At 45.5% G+C, this 22,574-nt stretch overlaps 1 protein-coding gene across 1 annotated transcript in view; it reads left to right on the forward strand.

The window, feature by feature from the left end:
- LOC133344260 (potassium voltage-gated channel subfamily KQT member 5-like) overlaps nucleotides 1-22,574 on the forward strand; it is a 479,339-nt gene that overhangs the window by 378,031 nt on the left and 78,734 nt on the right. The window contains exon 2 of the mRNA XM_061554335.1: nucleotides 13,207-13,297. Within this exon, the coding sequence (XP_061410319.1) occupies nucleotides 13,207-13,297 (91 nt within the window). The remainder of the gene's footprint in view (nucleotides 1-13,206; nucleotides 13,298-22,574) is intronic.

Consider the following 22,574-nt stretch of genomic DNA (forward strand, 5'->3'; position numbering starts at 1 on the left):
CTTTTTCAATTTTTGGCCAATTCCACGGATATGCATTTTGGCTTGTGAGAGCGATCGGTTATACAACGATTAAAACATCCACGCCATCCATTCGCTCTGCCTGCCTTCATGAGGCTTTCTAAGTTGGGTCATCCAGGTGACAGAGGAGGGTGTATGGATTTAAGGTTATTCGGCCTGTCACAGCCAAACCTGGGGTTCACTGAGTTAGGGTTGCCACCTGTCCTGGGGTTTCCCAGGACCTCCTCTTGTTTCGGTCGCTGTCCTTGGACATCTGTGTGTCCATGGCCGAGATAAGAAACATCCCGGGTTTCTGTAAGCGCGTTTGTAATTCTCCCCGCTTTCGGTGACATGAGGCATTCCTCTTCCCGTGATATATTGTTCGTGCTGTGCCTCACGAGGTAGCAAGCTCACCCAGAGTGGTGATAGGATCTGTGAGCTAAGGAAGGATGCTGAATCTAAGTCGTGCTCCAGGGTGTGTGTGTGTCACATTGGTGCGGGTGCTAAATTACATTTTGACTTGAAACTTTCGTGACCGCAGGAATTCATATTCTTGGTTCATTCGGTAAAGTTACGTCGATAGAAATTTAAAATTAAATTAAATTAAAATTACAAATAAATTAAAATTTTAAATAAAAGCAAAAAGCCACGACGTTTCGATCGCAACACAAGCGGTCTTCATCAGGCGATCGAAACGTCGTGGTTTTTTGCTTTAATTTTGATTTTAATTTTATTTAATTTTATTTTTATTTTCTACCTACGTGACTTTACCAAAAGAACCGAGAATACGAGGTGCTACATTACTTAATATTATTAATTCATAACCTTCCATCACAACTACTACTGCAGCAGCAGCAACAACAACGACGACAAAAATCCGCCCGTGAAATCAGCCACCTGCCGAACCCAAATGTCATCGTTCCCGCTGTTTTGTCAAATTCGCACCGCGCTGCTCACTCACGACCCCGGCGTCCACCGCCTTTCACTGCCCCGCGGTCTATTTGACGGAATGGGAATTAAACGCAAAAAAATGTGTCCATCAATCTTTTTATTCTGAAAAAGATGGCGCGATGTCGGTCTGTGTGTTTTGTTGTTGTTGTATCGAAAAGCGTTAATGACGGTGCGCGTGTCTCTCTCTCTCGCTCTCGTCGTCGCTACCCCCCCCCCCCCCCGTGATTGAACACTCGGAATATATGTTGCAGGTGCAGGCCCTTATGCGGGACGTGCGTGCCATTGTTGTTGTTGTTGGCCTTGAAAAAAAATCGTGCAGAAATGGAAAACGAGTCAAACTCCCATTGACACGGAGGCACCTGGCTCTTTCTCTCTCTCAATAGGTCGTCAGGCCCAACCGCCCATGCTAATTTGTTTTTTTCCATTTGTCCTTATGCCGCTGCAGCTTGGTTCACGCAGCAGTAAGACTTACCATCTAAAGAGATATGTCACATTTCATCCGCGCATTTAAATTGTGCATTGAAATATACTGTATATATATATACACACGCACACTGTAGTTAGCAACTGGGGGTGATGGGTAGAGCATTGGTGCTGTGGTTAGTGCATCGCACTATGAACCACGCTACTTGCGTCACTCCTGGCTGCAGTGAACACAAGTGGCGAGTGATATTTGACCCGGTCCCGGATGACACCCATTCGCCAACCCGCACTGACCAATGTACTGAAGGTACGTGCGGTCAAAACTCCCGTATTCGAGGCCTTCATCCAACAGTGGGTATATAAATGGGTTTAAGCGTGACTTCTCAGTGAAATTGGCGTGTCCGCGTAATCGAATGAGAATTTCAGTAGTTTTCATGTTCGTTGACAAATTCTGGCCAATGTTTGAAAGTCCACATTCCCGTGGTGAGGGCCTGAATATTCATGTGGAAACCACTGTTCAGGTATCACAATGTTGTACTCTTTTGAATCTCTGATGATGAGTTATGGGCTGTGTGACCAGGCATTGAACTCGTATCCATCCGATTGTGAGTTATAGACTCTGAAAGGGCAACACGTGGCCAGGTGTTCTATTGTGCTGTTTGTAGCCAGAAGAGGGCAGGTACAGCATTGGATTCTGCAATCTATCTTTGCAGAGCTTGAAATGTTATCGCATCGTGTATTTGGGTTTCATCTGATGCTCCATTGTCCTCCGTACTCGGACCCCTGATTTTGTCAATATTTACCTAACACCTCTGGGTTCATTGCTTAAGCACCTTGGACTGATGTATCATTGTTACGCAGACGACACACAGATATATCTCCAATTCTCTCCTGTCCACTACATCCGACTCACAACTCACCAATTCACTATCATTAACAAAGTCATGGCTGCACCATAACTACCTTCAACTCAACGTAATAAAAATCAATATTTTACTCTTCGGATCCCAAATACAAACCGCTGTCCTGTGAGGCCTTGAAATTGGAAATGAACAATGTATCCACTTGTCCCGTGTAAGTGGTCAATAACCTTGGTGTCTTATTTTGCCAATCACTTTTATGCTTTGCACGTGTTTCCAAGGTGTTCCGGATCTCCTTCTTCCACCTGAGAAACATTGCCCCCTTGCGTCACATTCTCTCACCCACTGATCGGAAACGACTTAGTGCATGCCCTCTTCGTATTGACTATCACGGCGCTCTGTTACGTCGGGGTTCCGGCCAAGGTTTGGGCCGACTACAGACGGTCCAGAACGTGGCCGCCAGGACCGTCACGCAGACCTCATTGCGTGAGCACATTCATTACCCCAACAATACACATATCTGCATTGGCTTCCAATGAAATGTTGGGTCCAGTTTAAAGTATTGCCGTTGGCCTAGCACCGCTTCGCATTCAACGGCTGATACTACACCTCTCGTACGACCTGTCGCGGATTCCCCCATCCCGCCGATCCACATTCATTCCACGTGCCGAGAACTCGACTCTGAACCTGGGATGACCGTGCCTCTGCATGTGCTGCGCCGAGACTGTTGAACGCCGTGCTTCCACTCGTGGTTAGATAGGCGAGCTCACTCGCCTTAGGTCTTCTCTATTTCGCCTGTAGGCCTAGACTCCCCATGCATGGACCAGTGGACTCCAGGTTACCTTGTGGTATTTAAATTGCCTAATTTCGTGCATGGCATACCGAGATCCCTGGATGAATTTCGCCTTGTACATGTAAATCGTTGTTATTATTTATTAATGCAATTGACTCAATATTCCAAAGCCAGATCCTCTTAAAAACAAATCTAAAATCGACGTGGCGTTGGTGAATACAGAAAGCACTTATTTTTTACTACGTTAGATTTTTTTTTTTAAAGATCATTATTTCATTACAAAAATATACCAACTCGTCGTTACCAGACAGTTGCTGTTGGATTAATTTTTGTACTTCCATTTTGAAATAAAAAAAATGTGGCTAAAGTTGCAGCTCTGCAATTGCTTGCTCACGCCACTGCCGACGAAAGGGCCTCCCCTTGGGGGAGCTATCGGGAGTGGGTTTTGGCGAGAGACGTCTTTAAAGTGTTTGGAATACCCACATTGTATCCCACCACACGTGACCTGCCGATCAACCGTGGGTTGTACTCACTTATCCTGTCCGGCAGAAAGAGGTGGGTGGGATAGAAAAAAAAAACTTTCACCGTGCCCGAATATTGAACAGGCGACCCTCCACCGTGCTAACCGTCACTCCATGCTCACCGTGGCGTGACATTCAAAATCCAGATCGGAGCGAATATATAAATGTGTGACCTCGTCATCATAGCAAGTGTGCACGCGTCCACGTGCGTCTTTCATTGAATCACGGCCCAGGTGTCTGTAAGCACGACTAAATGAGTTGACTCGGCTCTTGAATGCTAATGGCAGTCGTGTGATGATGAGTCTTGGGCAGGTGGTATCAATTCAGACATCGCATTTCCATAAAATACCCAACAACCCAGTGCTGATTATGATAAACTGCAGCTATGATGCAGAATATGCATTGGTGTTGGTGCAGCATTGTTCTGCAGTATAATTGGTATGTTTTATTTTTTATTTATTTAAGAAGGCATACATACCCAAATGTATAGAGTACAGAGTTTTACAAATACAGATTCAAAGATTCCTTTTGAGCCTAAAGTCCATAATTGGCAAGTGTTTTAGCGATCACCTATTGAGACGGGCACAACACAACAAGGGAATGGGTGGCCAGCACCGTGTGCACCCAGCTTCTGTTTGCACTTTGAACCAACTCCTCACGTGGGACTGAGTCTGCCTGGGATGTTAGCTGTGACTGGTATTCGAACTCGGGGAGGGGCGGGTCTCGTCTCTAAGCTGTCGTCTGGGGCGCCAAGTTAAGTGGGTTGCCAAATTCCAGGAAAGAAATGCGAATAAAAAAAAACTAATAAAATAACGAAGATGTCATTATTTTAATTCCCGTGCACGTACAGAGGGAACATGAATTATAATTTCTCAACATTTCTGAGAATGTGTTAATGTAAAATATTGTATTTACTGAAAAGATAAATACCGTTAATGAGTCTAAAATATAGTCTAGCTGTTGTTTACAAATATATTATTCTGAACATTTCGTGTCTCTATTTTATCTGATCTCAGAAACATTGGTTAGACAGACGGCCGGCCGAACGAACCGAATAATTATGCCTCCGATTAATAAGATACCCATAAAAAAACATTAAATGGAAAATATGAGCGAAAACTTCTTGGTTCTTTCGGTAAAGTCACGTAGAATGGAAATAATAAAATAATACAAATAAAACATAATAAAATATTTCTCACGACGTTTCGGCCACAACGCAAGCAGCCGTCCTCAGGTGAAGAACAGGTCTGTCAGAAAGACATTCAGACGCTGTCTTTCTGACAGACCTGTTCTTCACCTGAGGACGGCTGCTTGCGTTGTGGCCGAAACGTCTTGATAATTATTTAATTATGTTTTATTTTTATTATTTTATTTCTCTTCTACGTGACTTTACCGAAAGAACCAAGAAGATGAATCCCTGCAGTCACGAAAGCTTTAAATCGAAATATGAGCGAAATGTTTCCCACTTTCCTAAACACGTTCCTTCGGAGTGGGCAGGTAGGGACTTGGTTGGACAGCGCATTCGTGCGATCCGTGTCACGCGGCGCAAGCTGCGTGGGGCGGCGCGTCACGTGGTGCTGAGCCCGCCCGAAGCGCTCTATCAAATACAAATCGAGGGCGTGGCTATGCACGACAGACAGACAAATAATCCCTGGTTGGCAGTGTGGAACCTGTAAAACCTCAGCGCTTGGGGGTTTGCGAGTGGGGGCGCCAATTGCATGGTTCGCCTTCTGGCGCCAGTTGCTGGCAGCTAGTCTGAGGCCACCCCTGGACTTAGGTGGCCTGCTTTGTAGCCGACTGCACCACTGCTCACCACATACAGTACACACATATCCTGTATCTATATACTTTGGGGAGCGGCGGGGTGGCGCAGTAGTTAGCGCAATGCACTATCAACCCAGTGACCTGAGTTTGATTCTCAGCCACGGCTAACATCATGGCGAGTGCTAACTCAACCAGTCCTGTGCCCCCTTCCAGCTGAAAACTTTGGTTTCACTCTCTTAGAAAAAAAATTCCCGAGAGACGAAATGAAGCTTTCCTGGGTAAATAAGAAAAATATTGATACTAAAAATATATATAATAAGCATTTTATAATTTAACTGTTTACATGAATGATTGTGTGCATTCATATGTTTTTGATTATTGAAGGGTTTGTTACTATATCCACTAATAGTTCACTATTCATATGCCAATTTAAAACTGTCCATTTTTTTGTATTCGTATAAGGCAACATGGTGTAAAGTGGAGTCTCCAACTCTTAGCATCCATCCTGTGGCCTCTTTATTGGTGTGCTATGAGAAGGACCATTGGTAGAAACGTCGCCTGTTGTTTTCTTTTCCTTGAAAGGTCACACACGCAGTGTTATTGACGAACATGTTGAGTTTTTAATATAAATACCTTCATGGACACGTATTCAGCTGCTTGGATTGCGGCCACGCTGGCATTTACAAGTGCCCCGCGCATGCCGTCTCCTCGTAGAAAATGACATTCCAGGCAAAATGGAAATTGTTAGGAATGGTGCGCCGCCATCCTTGAACTCCGTCTAACGCGAATCGATTATAATTGATTGTTGTGCACTGCCCTCGTGCCACGTGAGCGCTGTTGTGCTGGACAAGGCCCAGCAGTGACGACAGTCGAGGACGCATCAACCGGGAGGTCGCGCCTCAATGGCCCTCCTCCTCCGCCCTTCGTGCACTTCAGCCTCACCCTTCACTTTATCCAGAGGAAGCTGTGCGACTAAAGGATTTAGTGGAGTAATTCAAGTGGTTGTCGGGGTGGTACGTTGTGTGCATGTGAATGCTGTGGCGATGTAGCGGGGAGCGATACACGGGTTATCTTTGTGTGTGCCATTGTGTGTCTGTGTGTGTTCCCACAGGTGTAGTACTGGGGAGCGGTGGTGTAACAGTCAGCGGCCCGAATTTGATTCCTACTTACGGCCACGAACACCAGTGACGATTATATGAACCGGTCGGAGACCTCCCCAAGGTCAACTCGGCCTCAAATGAGTACCTAGTACGGTGTGTAACCATCGCCACTGGGGAGACAAAGGTGGTCGGGCATGGTGATGGCCACCCACCCTCTGGTGTGCTGTGCCGGCCTTGATAGGTGCTCGCTAACAGCACTTTCCCCAACAGTCTGTTGAGGCTGCATGTGGGATCTTTGTCTATTTGTGGCGATGCAACGGTGGACACAATTGACCTAAAACCAGAGGTCGCTGGTTGGAGCAAGTTTCCTCAACCCCCCCCCGTTCCCTCCGTCCACCCGGCGGTACAAATGAGTAGACCACAGTTAGTCGATCGGCAGGTCGCGCTGGGTGGGGTAAAACGTGGTTGCTTTCCACCTCCTCCAAAACCTGTTGGCAACTTGAAAGAGTAGGCCAAAGTACTCTCCAGCGGGGCTGTCTCCAGCTCTTTCTAGTGGGGGGGCCCTTCTGCCAACAGTGGCCACGAGAAATACATTTCAGTGCTGCAGCTTTATCTTTACCTATGTGCTTATTATTTCAAATGCATTTACTCCACGTTCGAAACTAAAATTAATTTCTTGATATTTTACCAGGTAAGGCCCACTGAGCTATATAGCTCCTTTTCAGAAGCGACCTGGCCACAAATGATAGCTCAACAAAGTGGCTTATCACGTGGAAATGTATCGCAGCCAAATACTCCAAATGCACGTTTCTAAATGTGGAGGGAAAACCCGGAGGACCCGGAGAAAAATCCACACGACCACGGAGAGAGAGACATGCAAACTCTAAATATACAGGAGTCAGGGTTGGTATCGAACCCACGATCTCCTGCATACCAGGCGAGGTAGTTAATATCTCGCCACCGTGATTCTGTGCACAGCCAACTCTCAACTCTGCGGGGGTAATGGAAGGGGAGGGGAGGGATGGTCAGGACAAGAAAACAACACGGATAATGCCAAGCTCATATAAATGAGGCTATGAGACACACGCGTGTCGTTTACCTACGGAAAACGGGGGGGGGGGGTGGTGGGTGAAGACGTGTTCATCGCTGGTCGTTTGTTCGATGATTGGGGCTGCTCCAGCCATCAACGGAAGCGCCTCCGACAAGCCGGACAATGAAAATGACAGAGCCAGCCATCATTTAGTGGGACGGTTCGGCAACGACGGATGACTTCTTAGCGTGACTGAGTCACGAGTTAGGAGCAAGTAATAGAATGTGTGCGAGTCAAAGGTACTCGTTAGTGTGGAATTGCCATTAATTTTTATTCCTTTTTACTCAGGCGCGGTTACTGGGCAACCAGGCACATAATGCGGGCCACGGGCAACCGAGGAGCATTAACTCTATTTGTTTCAGATAAATCTGCTTCATAGAAATCCTATTGCGGTGATGGATTCTGTGTCCAACGCAGGGGCAGACAAAATCGATTGTTGAAACGAATGGTGAAACCCAAATGCAAAGAATTCGTGAAATAGCTGTGCAAGTGAATCCGTGCGATCCTGCCATTCAGGCTGGCCGACTGTGGTAAGTAAATGTAAGATATATACGGGGCAATGCCAATAGGAATGTGAGCTGTTGATCAATAGCTTAGGACTAACATTGAATATGAATACCACTCACTATTTAAAATAGCCTTGTGGATACATTGAGGACACATCATACTAAAAAAAGCATGTGGATATCACACTTTTAAGCCTGTCCACAATTTTATGGAAATAAGATGCGCATTACAAAGGCTCAATATAAAAATAGCAGCTGATATCCTGCTATACGCTCTGTGTAGACATGTGTAGTGAGTCCAACTGAGTCACAGACGTTATTCTTCAGAGGCAACACATTCAATGTAACACGTATATATACAAAGGGGTAACTGCCCCTTTACCAGGCACAGCCTGGGGTGGTGACCACCCAGCTAACTACACTATACGGAGGAGTTACAGCTACGAAGGGTCGGACCCTCACTCGGGTCCCCAGCCACGTGTTGATGCCTCTTTAGACGTAGGACGTAGAGCTTCCAGCTTGATGAACCAAGCGACCCCGGTCCCTCTCAGGGACCCACCTTTTATCCTCCCGGGTTGGGGCCGGTTCCGCCCTCAGCCCCGCCCACCTTCGCGAGTGTTCTAGCTCCCTCTCGATCCCTCTCGAGAGCTCTTCCCGGACACGTGATCACTCCCTAGCCCCCCCACCTGGGGCCTTCTCTGTGGACACTCCGCATCACGTGTCTACGGGGTCAACCAGAGTGCCATGGCCTGGGGCAACCCTGTTTCTGGGCTGACACTCTCCTGGTCCCCCTTGTGGGAGCCCGCACTACACGCCATGCGTGGTGCCCGCTCTATCCCAGCGCTCACCAAGCACCGCTAGGGCTGGTACTACACCCACCTACGGGGTGTACGCGATGACGGTGCATCGCACGCCGTGTTATAGTAAAGCCGGCATCACTCAGCAACACACACGGTGCTGTCCGCGAAGTAAGTACATCGCACGCCACGACCTCCCGGGCCGGCACCATACCGCGACATCCCGGATGTCACTACACGTGCATGAGGAATTTCGTGGCGCACAAGGGAAACCAACGAGCCATTTCGCTCGCAGTGAATTACTTAGATTATATAGGCAGCGCTCTTCTTAGGGAAAAAAACTCCTCTTTCTTTTATTCATGACGTATTTTCAAAAGCAGACAATTTTACGCCGTGGGAGTTTGAAGGGAAGGCGAAATTTTTTTTTTAAAAATTTAACACCAAGCTTCAACACCAACGCTTGTCGCACAAAATTCATTCGTTCACTCGGCAAAGGACACGATTAAAGCAAACGAAAAAAATAAATAGAAAGCTTGCCGAGTGAAAGGCGACCTGGAAATACTGAAGGAGCGATGTGCAACTTCCTTGTTTCGGACATCATGTGTGCAATGATTTCTCTCTCTCCCTTTGTCTCGATTTCGGCAGCCTGCACCACTGCTGTCACGCTGTCTCTCTCGCTCTCTATGCTCACTCTCCACCCATCACTCGCGCTCTCTCCTTTGTCTCTCGCTTGCTTGAGGTTTTAGCCACTAATTTTGCTCGTGTACGCACGACGAGCAAAGTGTTTTTTTTTAAGGAGGATGATAGAAAGTACCCACAGATTTGGGACGTATTCTTTCATTCTGTCATGGCGTCACTCCTAACGTCAGCGCATTTATTCCATTAAATGGTCGGTAGATTTAAATGCCCTTTGAAATTTGTCTTGCATTAGGTCTGTGTGACCCGCGTTTAACTCTTCATTTATTCTGGCCATACCGTAGTAATAATAACAGTGTCCTGCCATGTTAATATACGAATCCATCACTGGATGAAAGCCTCTCAATGTCCTCTCGATCATGAGGGTAGTTTGACCATACTTCACCATGCTGGTCATTGCGAGTTGGCGAAGAGGATGGGGACCCAGGGCCAGCGTGTACTGATGTCAGCCATGGCCAGGAATCGGAATAAGGTCACCTGGTTCACATTGCAGTGTGCTAACCACTGCGCCACCTCTCCACCTATATTACTAAGTCTGCCTGTTGGTATAGTGAGAGATTCTGCAGCCTGACTGAGAGTAGAGCTCACAATGACAGAGTGACAATGACAGTACCTTACGTGATACAGGTGTTCTTGCTTTGGTTTTGATTGCTATTTACTTCAATGATGTACTATGTTCTATTTTGGGCGGTGGTGAGATGTTAACTGCCTCGCCTGGTAAAAAAGAGGTCGTGGATTCGATCTGACCCTGACGCCTGTATATTTGGAGGTTGCTTGTTCTCCCCGTGGCCGTGTGAACTTTTCTGCGGGTCCTCTGCTTTTTCCCTCCAGGTTTATAATCAACAACACGCGTTTAGAGTATTTGGCTGCCACAAATGTCCACACGTGACAAGCCACTCAGTTGAGCTGTCATTTGTGATAGCCAAGTCACTTCTCAAAAAAAAGATATAAATCTCCGTGGGCCTTACCTGGTCAAATAAAACATGTAGTTTCGTTTATTTTTTTGTTTTGATCACGTTGGTGACCCAGGTCAATCTTACGAAGAAGACTTCTATTCTGGTCTCTTGAGTTCTCACCCTTGTTCAACAAAATACACCTGAAACTTGAGCTCGATTGGCCCTCATTTAAACTAAAGGTCAGGGCAGTGGAAGTTATTCGGAGCTGTGCTGATGAGCGCATTAATAGATCACGTCACTCAAATCCATGGGCACGAATGTGGATATGACAAGCCGTCGGCGGGATGGATAGTGAGACTCGTGGTTTGTTTGTGAAGAAGAACCAAGAATCGATATTCGTTTAAGAGCGTTGAGACAATGGCTTTCCTAGGTACTTAACTCGTCGTTGTCACAGTAGTCAACTGTTACTCGGCAATGCCGTTGAGCCAGGTTTATTCTAAGCGTTTAAGTGCAGCGTGCATCTTAGCATAGCCATCACATATTGATACGAGCATATATTCGATACAACGACCGTGGCCACGGTAGACACACGACTACCTTCTGTACTGGACTGGAGTTGGAAATGCGTACGGCACGTGCACATTTTGCTGCGCATTCAGTGACCTATTGCCGATCCCACTTAGACCTACATGCCTGGGCGACTGCTGGTTCAATAGTGCACGGCCTCGCGGTGCTTAGCAGTGGTTAATGAGCGGTGGTTTATGCTCCGGTGTGCATTCAGGTGCGAAGAATAAGCTGATGCTGCAACCAAATGGCGATGAAACGGCGTGTTTTGGGGCAGGGAAACGATCTGTGATACTCCTGAAAAACCTTTTTAACGCAGACCTCTTTGATTACGCAATAGAACAATACGTATATTAGCATATAATGTGCGTATACTAAATGCACTATAATATATGTAGTATACAATTAATATTGTATGCAGTAGGATACCGTTATGTTGTATATACCATCATATACATGTATATGAAATGCGCTATGATACATTATGTGCAGAATATTATTTACGTATGAAATTAAATGTGGCGCTGTTATGTAGTACAGCAGATATTTTCATGAGAAAATGTACTTTACACCTACGTAAATACACTTTAAACACTGGTTATGACATTAAATGGAGATTCGTCATCACAGCCTGGGAGATACACACTGTGGGTGCGTGTCACATGCTGTGTGGAATGACCGTGAAGCTTCAGTATTAAGAATAAGGTCTCCTGAATCGGCCACACGGGCACTACTGCTGTCACTGAAGCATTACTCCTGGACTTTGTCACTCGAGTTAAATCGCCCGTCTGCCCAACCCCCCACCACTTCCCCTAGTTATATCCCACTCCTTTACCTTACATTATCGATAGAAAAGTGCCACATGTTTGGAGTGAGGAGGTAATGATCGATGAGCAATGCATATATATTTTTTTCTTAATATCTGTGAAATGCAACGAAATGTAAAACACCCTCCTGAGCAAGTGTGCATGAGGCCACCCTCGGCCATGCGGCTCGTGTGGGATACAAGAGGCTCCTAAAGTAACCCAGCCAGCCACCAACGCGCCACAATTGACATCAGCCAACCGTGTACATACACGCGTCGTGGGACCCTTATAAACATACCCCAGCTTGCATGAGTGCTCCAAAAATAAGCAAAAGCACGTGTGTCTCACTTGGATCGGGGACTCTTGCTTTGATTGCCTGAAACGTGAACTAGATGGAAAAAAAACATCATGAGACCGCCCTGATTTAAGAGTAGTTGTTCATACGATTCATCCTCATACACGGAGGGTGGGGGGGGGGTTACTTTGCAATTAGTTCCCATCAGGCTTCCACCCACGGTCGATTTTGGTTTTTCACCAGTAAAGCATCAAATTTGACCACGGTTGGCTACGTACGGCACGAACGAATGTCAACATACAGCACTTGCATTCAAACACCGTCATTTGAGGGATTATTATTTTTTGATGTACTTAAATGACTAACTAACAGGGTTGACTATCCCTGTGATGATGATGATGGTCACGATGATGGGTACATATTTCTGTACACAAGTGTAGTGGATTCAACTGAGTCGCAGACATACTCTTGGAGGCAACACATTTGTTTAACACCAACACAAGGAGTAACTTCCCCTTAACATAACAACCTATGGTGGTGACCACCAGGCTAACTACACTAGTTACAACGTAACTAGCTACTACGGACCGGGACCACAACTCGGGTCCAGGTCCACGTGTTGGAGACTCGTAGAACGTAGAACATAGAACAAAGGTTTCTTCAGGATGAACAACAACGCCGGCCCCTCTGGGGGACCTGGCTTATATTCTCTGCGGCGTGGCTGGCTCCGCCCTTGGCCACGACCACCTTCCAGAATCCTCGAGCAGGATCTGGCCCCCGACCACGTGACCACCCCTAGCCCCCACTTGGGGCCCCTTTGTAGACTTATCTGGTCATGTGTCCTCTCGGGTCAACCAGAGTGCCACGGCCTTTAGTAATCCCATTTCTATGGCCGGCATTCCTACACCATATTCTGTAGGGGCCGGCACTGCACGCCAAGCGTGGTGCCATCCAGCACTATCAATCAGCACTCACCGAGCACCTCGAGTTCCGGTACTACACCCACACCATTGTGGGGTCCGCGATGTCGTTACATCGCACGCCGTGCCTCTCTCGGGCCGGCACTACACAATAACATTCCGCGATGTCACTACACAAGTGCTAAGTTTCGCGTTTCTGCTGCGCTGTCTCCCAAACGCCCCCGCAGGTTTATCCTGGTGTTCTCCTGCCTCGTTCTCTCCGTGCTCTCCACCATCACCGTCTATCAAGATCCCGCAAACCACGGCCTCCTCATCCTGGTAACGCGAGGCCATCGTATTAACCCCCACCCACCTTCTGTTCGCTCATGCCACCACTGGCCAAAGGGGCTCAGGAGAGGCTCTCTTAGAGGGTATGTCGGCCTACACTTTCACACTGGAAGTGGTGAGAGTGAATATATTAAATATGTCACAAACTATAAATTCAAAGCCAAGCTTAAAGACTAGAACATTTCTACAACTATCAAAAACAACATTTGGGTCCTTTACCTGTAAAATGCAACAGCACGTGTATCACACACAGCAATCCTCAACCGAGTCGCCATTAACCACGTGTCTGGTGTACACGTCAGGTTACTCAATAACCCTGCCAGCCACCTACAGGCCCGACTCAGTATCGCATGCTGGTGTACACACGTGCATTGATGTAGTGCACAGCATGATAATTGGTTCTTTACCCTTCTATCTGGCAACAAAACTGACACCTTTTTGCAAGGAATCATGTTTGCATAGACCGCAATACCTGCAGTCATAATACAAACAAAAGAACATAACTCTGATAATGTGCACTGTCCTTGAAGTTGATTGGTCCACACCCGAGACAGCTTTCCTTCAAGCCTAGTCTCATATGGGTTGGACCAGATGACGCCAAAAGGCGCACAACTCAAGGACAATGCACCATCAGAGTATGAGAGCTCGGGGCAAGCATCTACACTATGGGGACCTCATTTGCCAGTAAAAATATGATAATTGGTTCTTTACCCTTCTATCTGGCAACAAAACTGACACCTTTTTGCAAGGAGTCATGTTTGCATAGACCGCAATACCTGCAGTCATAATACAAACAAAAGAACATAACTCTGATAATGTGCACTGTCCTTGGAGTTGATTGGTCCACACCCGAGACAGCTTTCCTTCGAGCCTAGTCTCATATGGGTTGGACCAGATGACGCCAAAAGGCGCACAACTCAAGGACAATGCACCATCAGAGTATGAGAGCTCGGGGCAAGCATCTACACTATGGGGACCTCATTTGCCAGTAAAAATATGATAATTGGTTCTTTACCCTTCTATCTGGCAACAAAACTGACACCTTTTTGCAAGGAGTCATGTTTGCATAGACCGCAATACCTGCAGTCATAATACAAACAAAAGAACATAACTCTGATAATGTGCACTGTCCTTGAAGTTGATTGGTCCACACCCGAGACAGCTTTCCTTCGAGCCTAGTCTCATATGGGTTGGACCAGATGACGCCAAAAGGCGCACAACTCAAGGACAATGCACCATCAGAGTATGATAGCTCGGGGCAAGCATCTACACTATGGGGACCTCATTTGCCAGTAAAAATATGATAATTGGTTCTTTACCCTTCTATCTGGCAACAAAACTGACACCTTTTTGCAAGGAGTCATGTTTGCATAGACCGCAATACCTGCAGTCATAATACAAACAAAAGAACATAACTCTGATAATGTGCACTGTCCTTGAAGTTGATTGGTCCACACCCGAGACAGCTTTCCTTCGAGCCTAGTCTCATATGGGTTGGACCAGATGACGCCAAAAGGCGCACAACTCAAGGACAATGCACCATCAGAGTATGAGAGCTCGGGGCAAGCATCTACACTATGGGGACCTCATTTACCAGTAAAAATATGATAATTGGTTCTTTACCCTTCTATCTGGCAACAAAACTGACACCTTTTTGCAAGGAGTCATGTTTGCATAGACCGCAATACCTGCAGTCATAATACAAACAAAAGAACATAACTCTGATAATGTGCACTGTCCTTGAAGTTGATTGGTCCACACCCGAGACAGCTTGTTCTACGTCATGCCCCTTCGATAAGAGCTGGATGTGGTAGATTAAAGAGCCGCATGCGGCTCGGGAGACTGTACCCCACCACACGCGATCCACACACCCTGGTGAATTGCCTCTGTTGGTGATGAAATGTCCGAGTGGGAGCGCGTTCTAGGCTTGTCGCAGAGGTTCACGGTTTGAATCCTGCCGGGTACCCTGGTTAATACTGTGGGTGTCTTAACCGTGGATTTCTACTCACCATTTGCTTCACCGTGGATGCCGAAGATCCCATGACATCATTCTAAAGAAGCGTGTGTCATAATTTGGCAAATTACAAAATTTGGCAAATTTCAAAATTACATGAACACACATAGCAATCATCACACCATACAGCGAGAACGTAGCAGGGCCCTTCAGAAATTGAGTTGTGAGACTCGGCGAGGCTCTCTCTCGTGGGCATATTAGTAATCCAAAAGTATCTGCATTTTTCGGCAAAAAACTTGCAAAATCAACGTTTGCCAACATTTCAATGTGGCCAATTTGGATTTGCATTATTTTTATATGTGCACGCAGAATCAAGGAGGCCACTTGCAACTTCAATTTAGCAACTCCTAATGCCAGTGGTGCGATTACGGTCTCTTTGGACTTCACATGATCCTCAGAATTAGTTTGGCAAAATTACTATATTTACATAAAATTCGGGCTTTAGCTGCCAATTACTGCCTTTCCTAACTCCTCAGTGACTCTGGACGAGCCACCAAAAAATGATTTTCTGATTCTGGGCTGTGATGAAAATTTGACGAAAATTATGACCCTCATTCACGTGTTTGCCTTTGAGTTTTTAATATTTAATGTTACATGTTATCCTTGCATGTGCAGCGCACAATGCACAAATTCGCATGCATATCGCGATGGGACCTCTGTGATTGCATTTCAGCAACCATTACCGCATATACGCAACAACAAATATTACGTTACGAAGATGAATACTCACATGTCAATATTAAAAATATTACGTCGAAATGGTACAATGTTTGATCACATTCCATTGCATTTTAGTGCATTGAATGGGCTATTGTCCGTTTCGGAGCATGATTGCAGTCTCCTGTACATGAGCCACACCTGATTGTGCGATATACGTGCAACTAATATAAATCACTATGGCTCTGAGAGAACGACGACACTCTCTATATTAATACAAATAAAATAAAATAAAGATCACGACGTTTCGGAGGCAACAAACGTCGTGATCTTTATTTTATTTTATTTTTATTAATTTTGATGTTTTACCTACGTGACTTTACCGAAAAAACCTAAGAATATGAATCCTTGCAGTCACGAAAGCTTCAAATCTAGAACTCTCTATATTCGTTTGGGAACGTTCTGTTACAAGACAATAATAGGCAGTGGGACCCGATGAACTGAGTTCGATTCCTGGCCAAGGCAATCATCAGTGGTGAGTGATATCCGAAACGGTCCTCACCACCGAACCTCATCCCATCACCAAACCCACACTGATGAACACGATCAAACAGCCCCCATGACTGACATGGCATGGGGAGGTTTTCATACAGCAGTGGATTGACAAAGGGCTCTAAGATTATTATTGACTTGTAATCAGAAAGGCTGCACGTTTAAATCCCAATGAGGGGTTGGATCAGTCCCTCATCTGTCCACGGTTGTTAAAAATTATAACCGCATTGTAGGAATTCAATCATTCTTATCCTATTGAATTATCTGTCCTTGGAATTTCCTCCACTGGCTGCAGACGGTAAAGAGGGAATTAGTGCAGCCCCACAAATAGTTTGAGTGGGAAACCAATTAGAATTTGTATATGCTTATATAGGCAATACAAAAAATGTGCCTAAACTTCGCGCAATATACATTTTTAAAAAATCACAAGTTAATTGAATATTGAAAGATCAACATTTGGTATTTTTTGTGCTATTTTCTTGTTTTAAAGGTTTTTTTTCACCATTAATTTAAATTACTCCTACACCACCCATGCGCATCCTCTGTCCCAATAACATAATCAGAATACGAACCACTGGATGTTTGCCCTATCGTCATTCAGGTCTCCCTCTTGCATGGACTCTCACCTGGTGATAAATATTGTTCCAAGTTGATCAATTGGGCTGTTATATAGTTCAGTGTCCATGTCCGAACAAGTGCTTTCCTGATCTGTATATTGAACTTCTTTCGCACCGTACGTATTCAACCGTGCTAATCCGAGGTGCTCTAACAAGTATTGGGGGGTGGGGGGGGTGCCATCGTTTGTGTACAGCCGACCAAACGGTGGACATTATTCTCTTGCCAGAAGCGAGATGATTCATCGAAAACATCGCAGACGACTTCCACAAAGTCGTACTCATTGGCTGAACGGCGGTGGCTACACACACCTCCAATCCAGCACTGCGGAGGCAAGGGCTGGTGGTCCGCGCAGATGCTGTGAAACTCCTCTCCCCCGAGCATTGAGGAGCCCATATTCTTGGTTCTTTCGGTAAAATCACGTAGATAGAAATAATAAAATAATAAAATAAATTACTAATAAAAGCAAAAAACCACGACGTTGCAATCGCAACACAAGCGGTCTTCATCAGGCGAAAAGAAAAAGAGGAGCCATTTACCCTGGCTTTACAGAAGACAACGCAGCAATATATGGACAGCGCCTGTTCCATCCAAGTGGGATAGATTTTTGCCCCCCAACACGCCTGGGTTTTCCCCTAATGCTGCGGTTTTCTAACACGTGTAAACGCTCATTAATTGGCCGATGGCACCTTAATATATCGAGGAACAGAGAGCTTCTGGGGGGGTTGACACCGGCTCAATGCCTGGCCGTAGCGTTTACCGCTTGTCTGTGTGGTTCCTCGCACCTCTTGAGTCGTTCTTTCTCATCGAGAGTGAGTGGACACTGTTGTGTGCTGGCATCGCGTTACAAGTTGAAATAATTACGATTATTTATTCAACCCGGAAGGATGAATTGGCTGCATCAACCTACACACGATCTGGAGTCGCGCGCATACCAATCACGTCACCACGCGGGCCGGATTCATGTTTAATTCATCTCGCTTCGTCAGGAGACCAAGAAAAGCAGACAAATGTAACAAATGTAACATCAACGCATCCTCACGTGTACTGAAAAGTTTCTCACGGCACTCCGCTGGAGGCTGAGACCCATTTCTCTAAGTGGTGAGAAGTGACACTCACTGCGTGGGTCTCGACGGCAACCGCAGGGCTTCCAAGATTGTTCCCTTAAAAGTGCTTTATTTTGCATTCCAGCGAATCTTAACTTGGAGCACATTTGGAATCTCATCAATGACTATAGATGGGACTTTGGTGCGTCAGGGGCTTAATGCAGAAAGTGGCTGTCGTACTACCCTGGTGTTTTACGATGACAAATTGATGCTTCCTTGTCTCAAATTACATAGGGGGTGAGCTCTCTAGTGTCTTCTCATTCTGGCCTAGGTAATCACGGATGGCCATCAGTAAATAAGTGCTCTCGACTGTGGGGGGAGACAAGGTGATCATTATGATTTGGGATAGTCGTCAGAATGAAGGGTCATTTTTTATTAATAATATTACTTCTTCTGGGCACAGACATAAAGGACCACCATGGCAAAAGGCTGTCGAGAGACGGCACTTAACTGAAGGTGTAATCGATCAAGAGTTAATACGTTTCTTGGCTTGAGCGAGGTTATCAGAGCTTTGGAACCAAGTCGATAAGAGAGAAGTGCAACGTTTAGCGGAAAGAGAAGTGTTGGGACTTGCAGTGTGGTGGTTACATGCAGAATGGGTGAGATCAAACATTCACTCTGGTGGACCTTAACATGGGGTAGATACATTGAGAGAAGCTTGTGGGAACAGTATGTATACGTATGATACCACACGTGGTTGCAGCCATTCGGGCAGACACAAGTGGTAGAGCAGGCAGTGCTTGAATAAAATGTGCTCACATGAATCCACTGTCTGTCTGGCCTCACTCAGCTGGCTCCCAGTTCATTTGCATGCAGATGTCAATGCTGTGTCAGAACTCGAAGGGTGCTAACTAAACGGTGTCGTTCTTATTTGACCGAACCCCGGTCTCCTTATTCTCCAGGTTGTTCTCTATGTGCACTAGACGCAGGGCAGTCAAGGCTCCGAGCCTCGTTTCAGAATATGCACAACGAGCAATGGAGCCGCTTCTTGTTATGTCCCATGCCTCGGAGCTCCTCACTCTCCTCGGTACGGTTTTATGAACGGGACGCCATCTTTTTTACTATCACGCCCGAAGACGGAACCTTTGCAACAACAACAAGGTTTTTAATACAAAACATCCGACTTAGCAGCGATGAGATGTTTTGTTGAGCCAATTTTATCCCCCTTAATAGTTACTCTGTTATATTAACAAGTTGGATTGCCGTGGAGTGCTCTGTGGGGTCTTGATCGTGAAGGCGCATACGGGCAATGTAACGTCGTCGTCGGTCCGTCGTTGCTGAAGCTCCCCTCGTGTGAGTGGCTGAGCGAGTGATTTGAGTGGCGCCGCAGGGTCACGGGGTCACCAAGTGAAATTGGGCTTCACCATCAGTGCCACCCAGAGTTTTAATGTGAAGTTTCGACACGTGAGCATGAAAGATGCGTTTTGAGGTGGGGGCGGGGGGCTGTAATTATCATTTAAAATTAGCCTGAGTTTATGACAATTCCAATAATTTCAGCAAGTACGTTCAAGATTACCTAAATTTAACTTAAGTTCACTGAGTTTTTGTTTTATGAAACGGTGTCCGCTAAAGGCCGTCCTTACGCTCCCGATAAACTTGGTTCTGTTAAAACGTCTCGGTGAGGTGAGTATGCCATGGGTGTAACGATGTATGGATTCATCGATTAAAATGAATATGTATCCTTGCAATAGATCAATTGAATTAATTACCCGTGTAAGAATATTTGTTTTAACAATTCGTACTCCTATATAATGGGTTCACGTGATCCTTGCTGCTAACTAGAGGCCGCTGCATTCACCACCGGAACAAAACGTGCATCTTGAATCAAATCACAACTCAGAATCGTGGACAGTTATCGTCAATAGGCCTCGTGTATTTTTGTATTATTCAGGCACATTTATTTACAGTAGACGGTAGTAGGTTTCCATGAAACCGGTCATTAAGTGATTTGGTAAGCGAGTATAGGAAACTAGCTTGTTTGCCCGTCCGAGGACAGGTGTATATTGCAGTAAATCTGAAATATTAAATAGAAAAATTGTTCAGCTCATGATTATTAATGAGGGGGTTGCCCCACATGGAGTGACGTCACCCGCTAATGGTTATTGGGGAGTTGAATTCATAACTGGCTGTGATGTTCTCATCCTGCCACCTTTCGATGTTAGTTTTTATTTTCCTCGTGACTTTGGCTCTCCGGTTTTACATTAACAAGTTTAAAAAAAAATGTCACACTAACTTAGCCACCTCCGCGCACCGACCTCGAAGTGGCGGCAGCTCTGTGATCTTACATTACCAAGCTAATCTCTCACATTAACATAACTAGCCCCGCACACGTCGTTTATGATCCTTGGGCTACACCCATTTTAAACATTTAAAACAGCCTGCATCAGCAGCTTTCCCCCTCTGTCTTCCTCCTGATGACAATTGCTTGTATTTATTTTTTATTAATTTGAACCTATCTACATGACTTTACCGAAAGACCCAAAGAATACCCCTCATGGTTATTGGGGAGGGGTGCGGCATGTGGAGTGACGTCACCCGCTCATGATTATTAATGACGGGGGGGGGGGCCTCATTTGGAGTGACGTCACGCGCGGAACACACACACATTCTTGGCTTATTATATTAGAAATACACATTAAAGGCTTAATTCGTTCTCATAGTATCGAACGTTACCTTTTTCACCCAAACAAACGTGTTTGATATATTTCAACAATGGATATTAATATATGAAGATACTAAAAACATCAACACATTACGTTAAAAGAAACATGGTTATTCCATGTATTAATTAATATTTACTGCACTTACAACGGCCTGTCGTTAACAGGGGACTGGTGGGTAAGCGAACACATTGGGCTCTATGGAGGCACTACACTACTACACACTACACTACTCCACACTATACACTACACATGGTGCTCTATGGAGGCACTACACTACTATACACTACACTACTCTACACTATACACTACACATGGTGCTCTATGGAGGCACTACACTACTATACACTACACTACTCTACACTATACACTACACTACTACACACTACACTACTCTACACTATACACTACACATTGGGCTCTATGGAGGCACTACACTACTACACATTACACTACTCTACACTATACACTACACTACTACACACTACACTACTCTACACTATACACTACACATTGGGCTCTATGGAGGCACTACACTACTACACATTACACTACTCTACACTATACACTACACTACTCTACACTCTACACTACACATTGGGCTCTATGGAGGCACTACACTACTACACACTACTCTACACTATACACTACACATTGGGCTCTATGGAGGCACTACACTACTACACACTACACTACTCTACACTACACACTACACATTGGGCTCTATGGAGGCACTACACTACTACACACTACACTACTCTACACTGTACACTACACATTGGGCTCTATGGAGGTACTACACTACTACACACTACACTACTCTACACTATACACTACACATTGGGCTCTATGGAGGTACTACACTACTACACACTACACTACTCTACACTATACACTACACATTGGGCTCTATGGAGGCACTACACTACTACACACTACACTACTCTACACTACACACTACACATTGGGCTCTATGGAGGCACTACACTACTACACACTACACTACTCTACACTATATACTACACATTGGGCTCTATGGAGGCCCGTCGTTAAGCGATTAGTCGTTAAGAGGGATTCTACTGTACACCGTTCAACACGTCCAAACGTAACAGTATCACGATGGAACTCTTTCATGATAATTAAATACAATAATTGTTTTGATTACCTCTGAAGAGAATTTACAATACAATTTGAATCTATCATCTGAACGCAACGGGATTTCAAGACGCTACTTAAAGCAGTGCATCATGGCTACCCTCGGGGAGAGGAGGTGAATCTATTGTAAAAAGAGACAGTCCGAGACAAAGATGAAGATGAAGGTCTTATATTTATAGAACTCTCTCCTACTTATAAAGTTTGTGCGCACATCTTCAATCCCAATCTCAATCTCCCTCCCTGGTGACGGTGAATTTATTCTGCTCTCCCTCTCTTACTCCAGCGAACCGAGACTCACCGCCACTTTCCCGAGTCCTGAACTTCCCAAAGCGGACCTAAGGGAGAGACGGAGCGATACAATCAGAATGTGTGTAGGAGTAACTTGGAATTCAGTGGCACGGGGACGAGAGGCGGTGATGTTGGCAGTCAGAGCGAGCGATAACAATCTCTATTTGTTCTTACTCCGTGAGTTAATTTCAACCATGCACATAAATTCAGGACGCGTCGCC

The sequence above is a fragment of the Lethenteron reissneri genome, chromosome 19, assembly GCF_015708825.2.
Source record: "Lethenteron reissneri isolate LAM-NWPU_2019-01 chromosome 19, ASM1570882v1, whole genome shotgun sequence".
In the NCBI taxonomy this organism is placed as follows: domain Eukaryota; kingdom Metazoa; phylum Chordata; class Hyperoartia; order Petromyzontiformes; family Petromyzontidae; genus Lethenteron; species Lethenteron reissneri.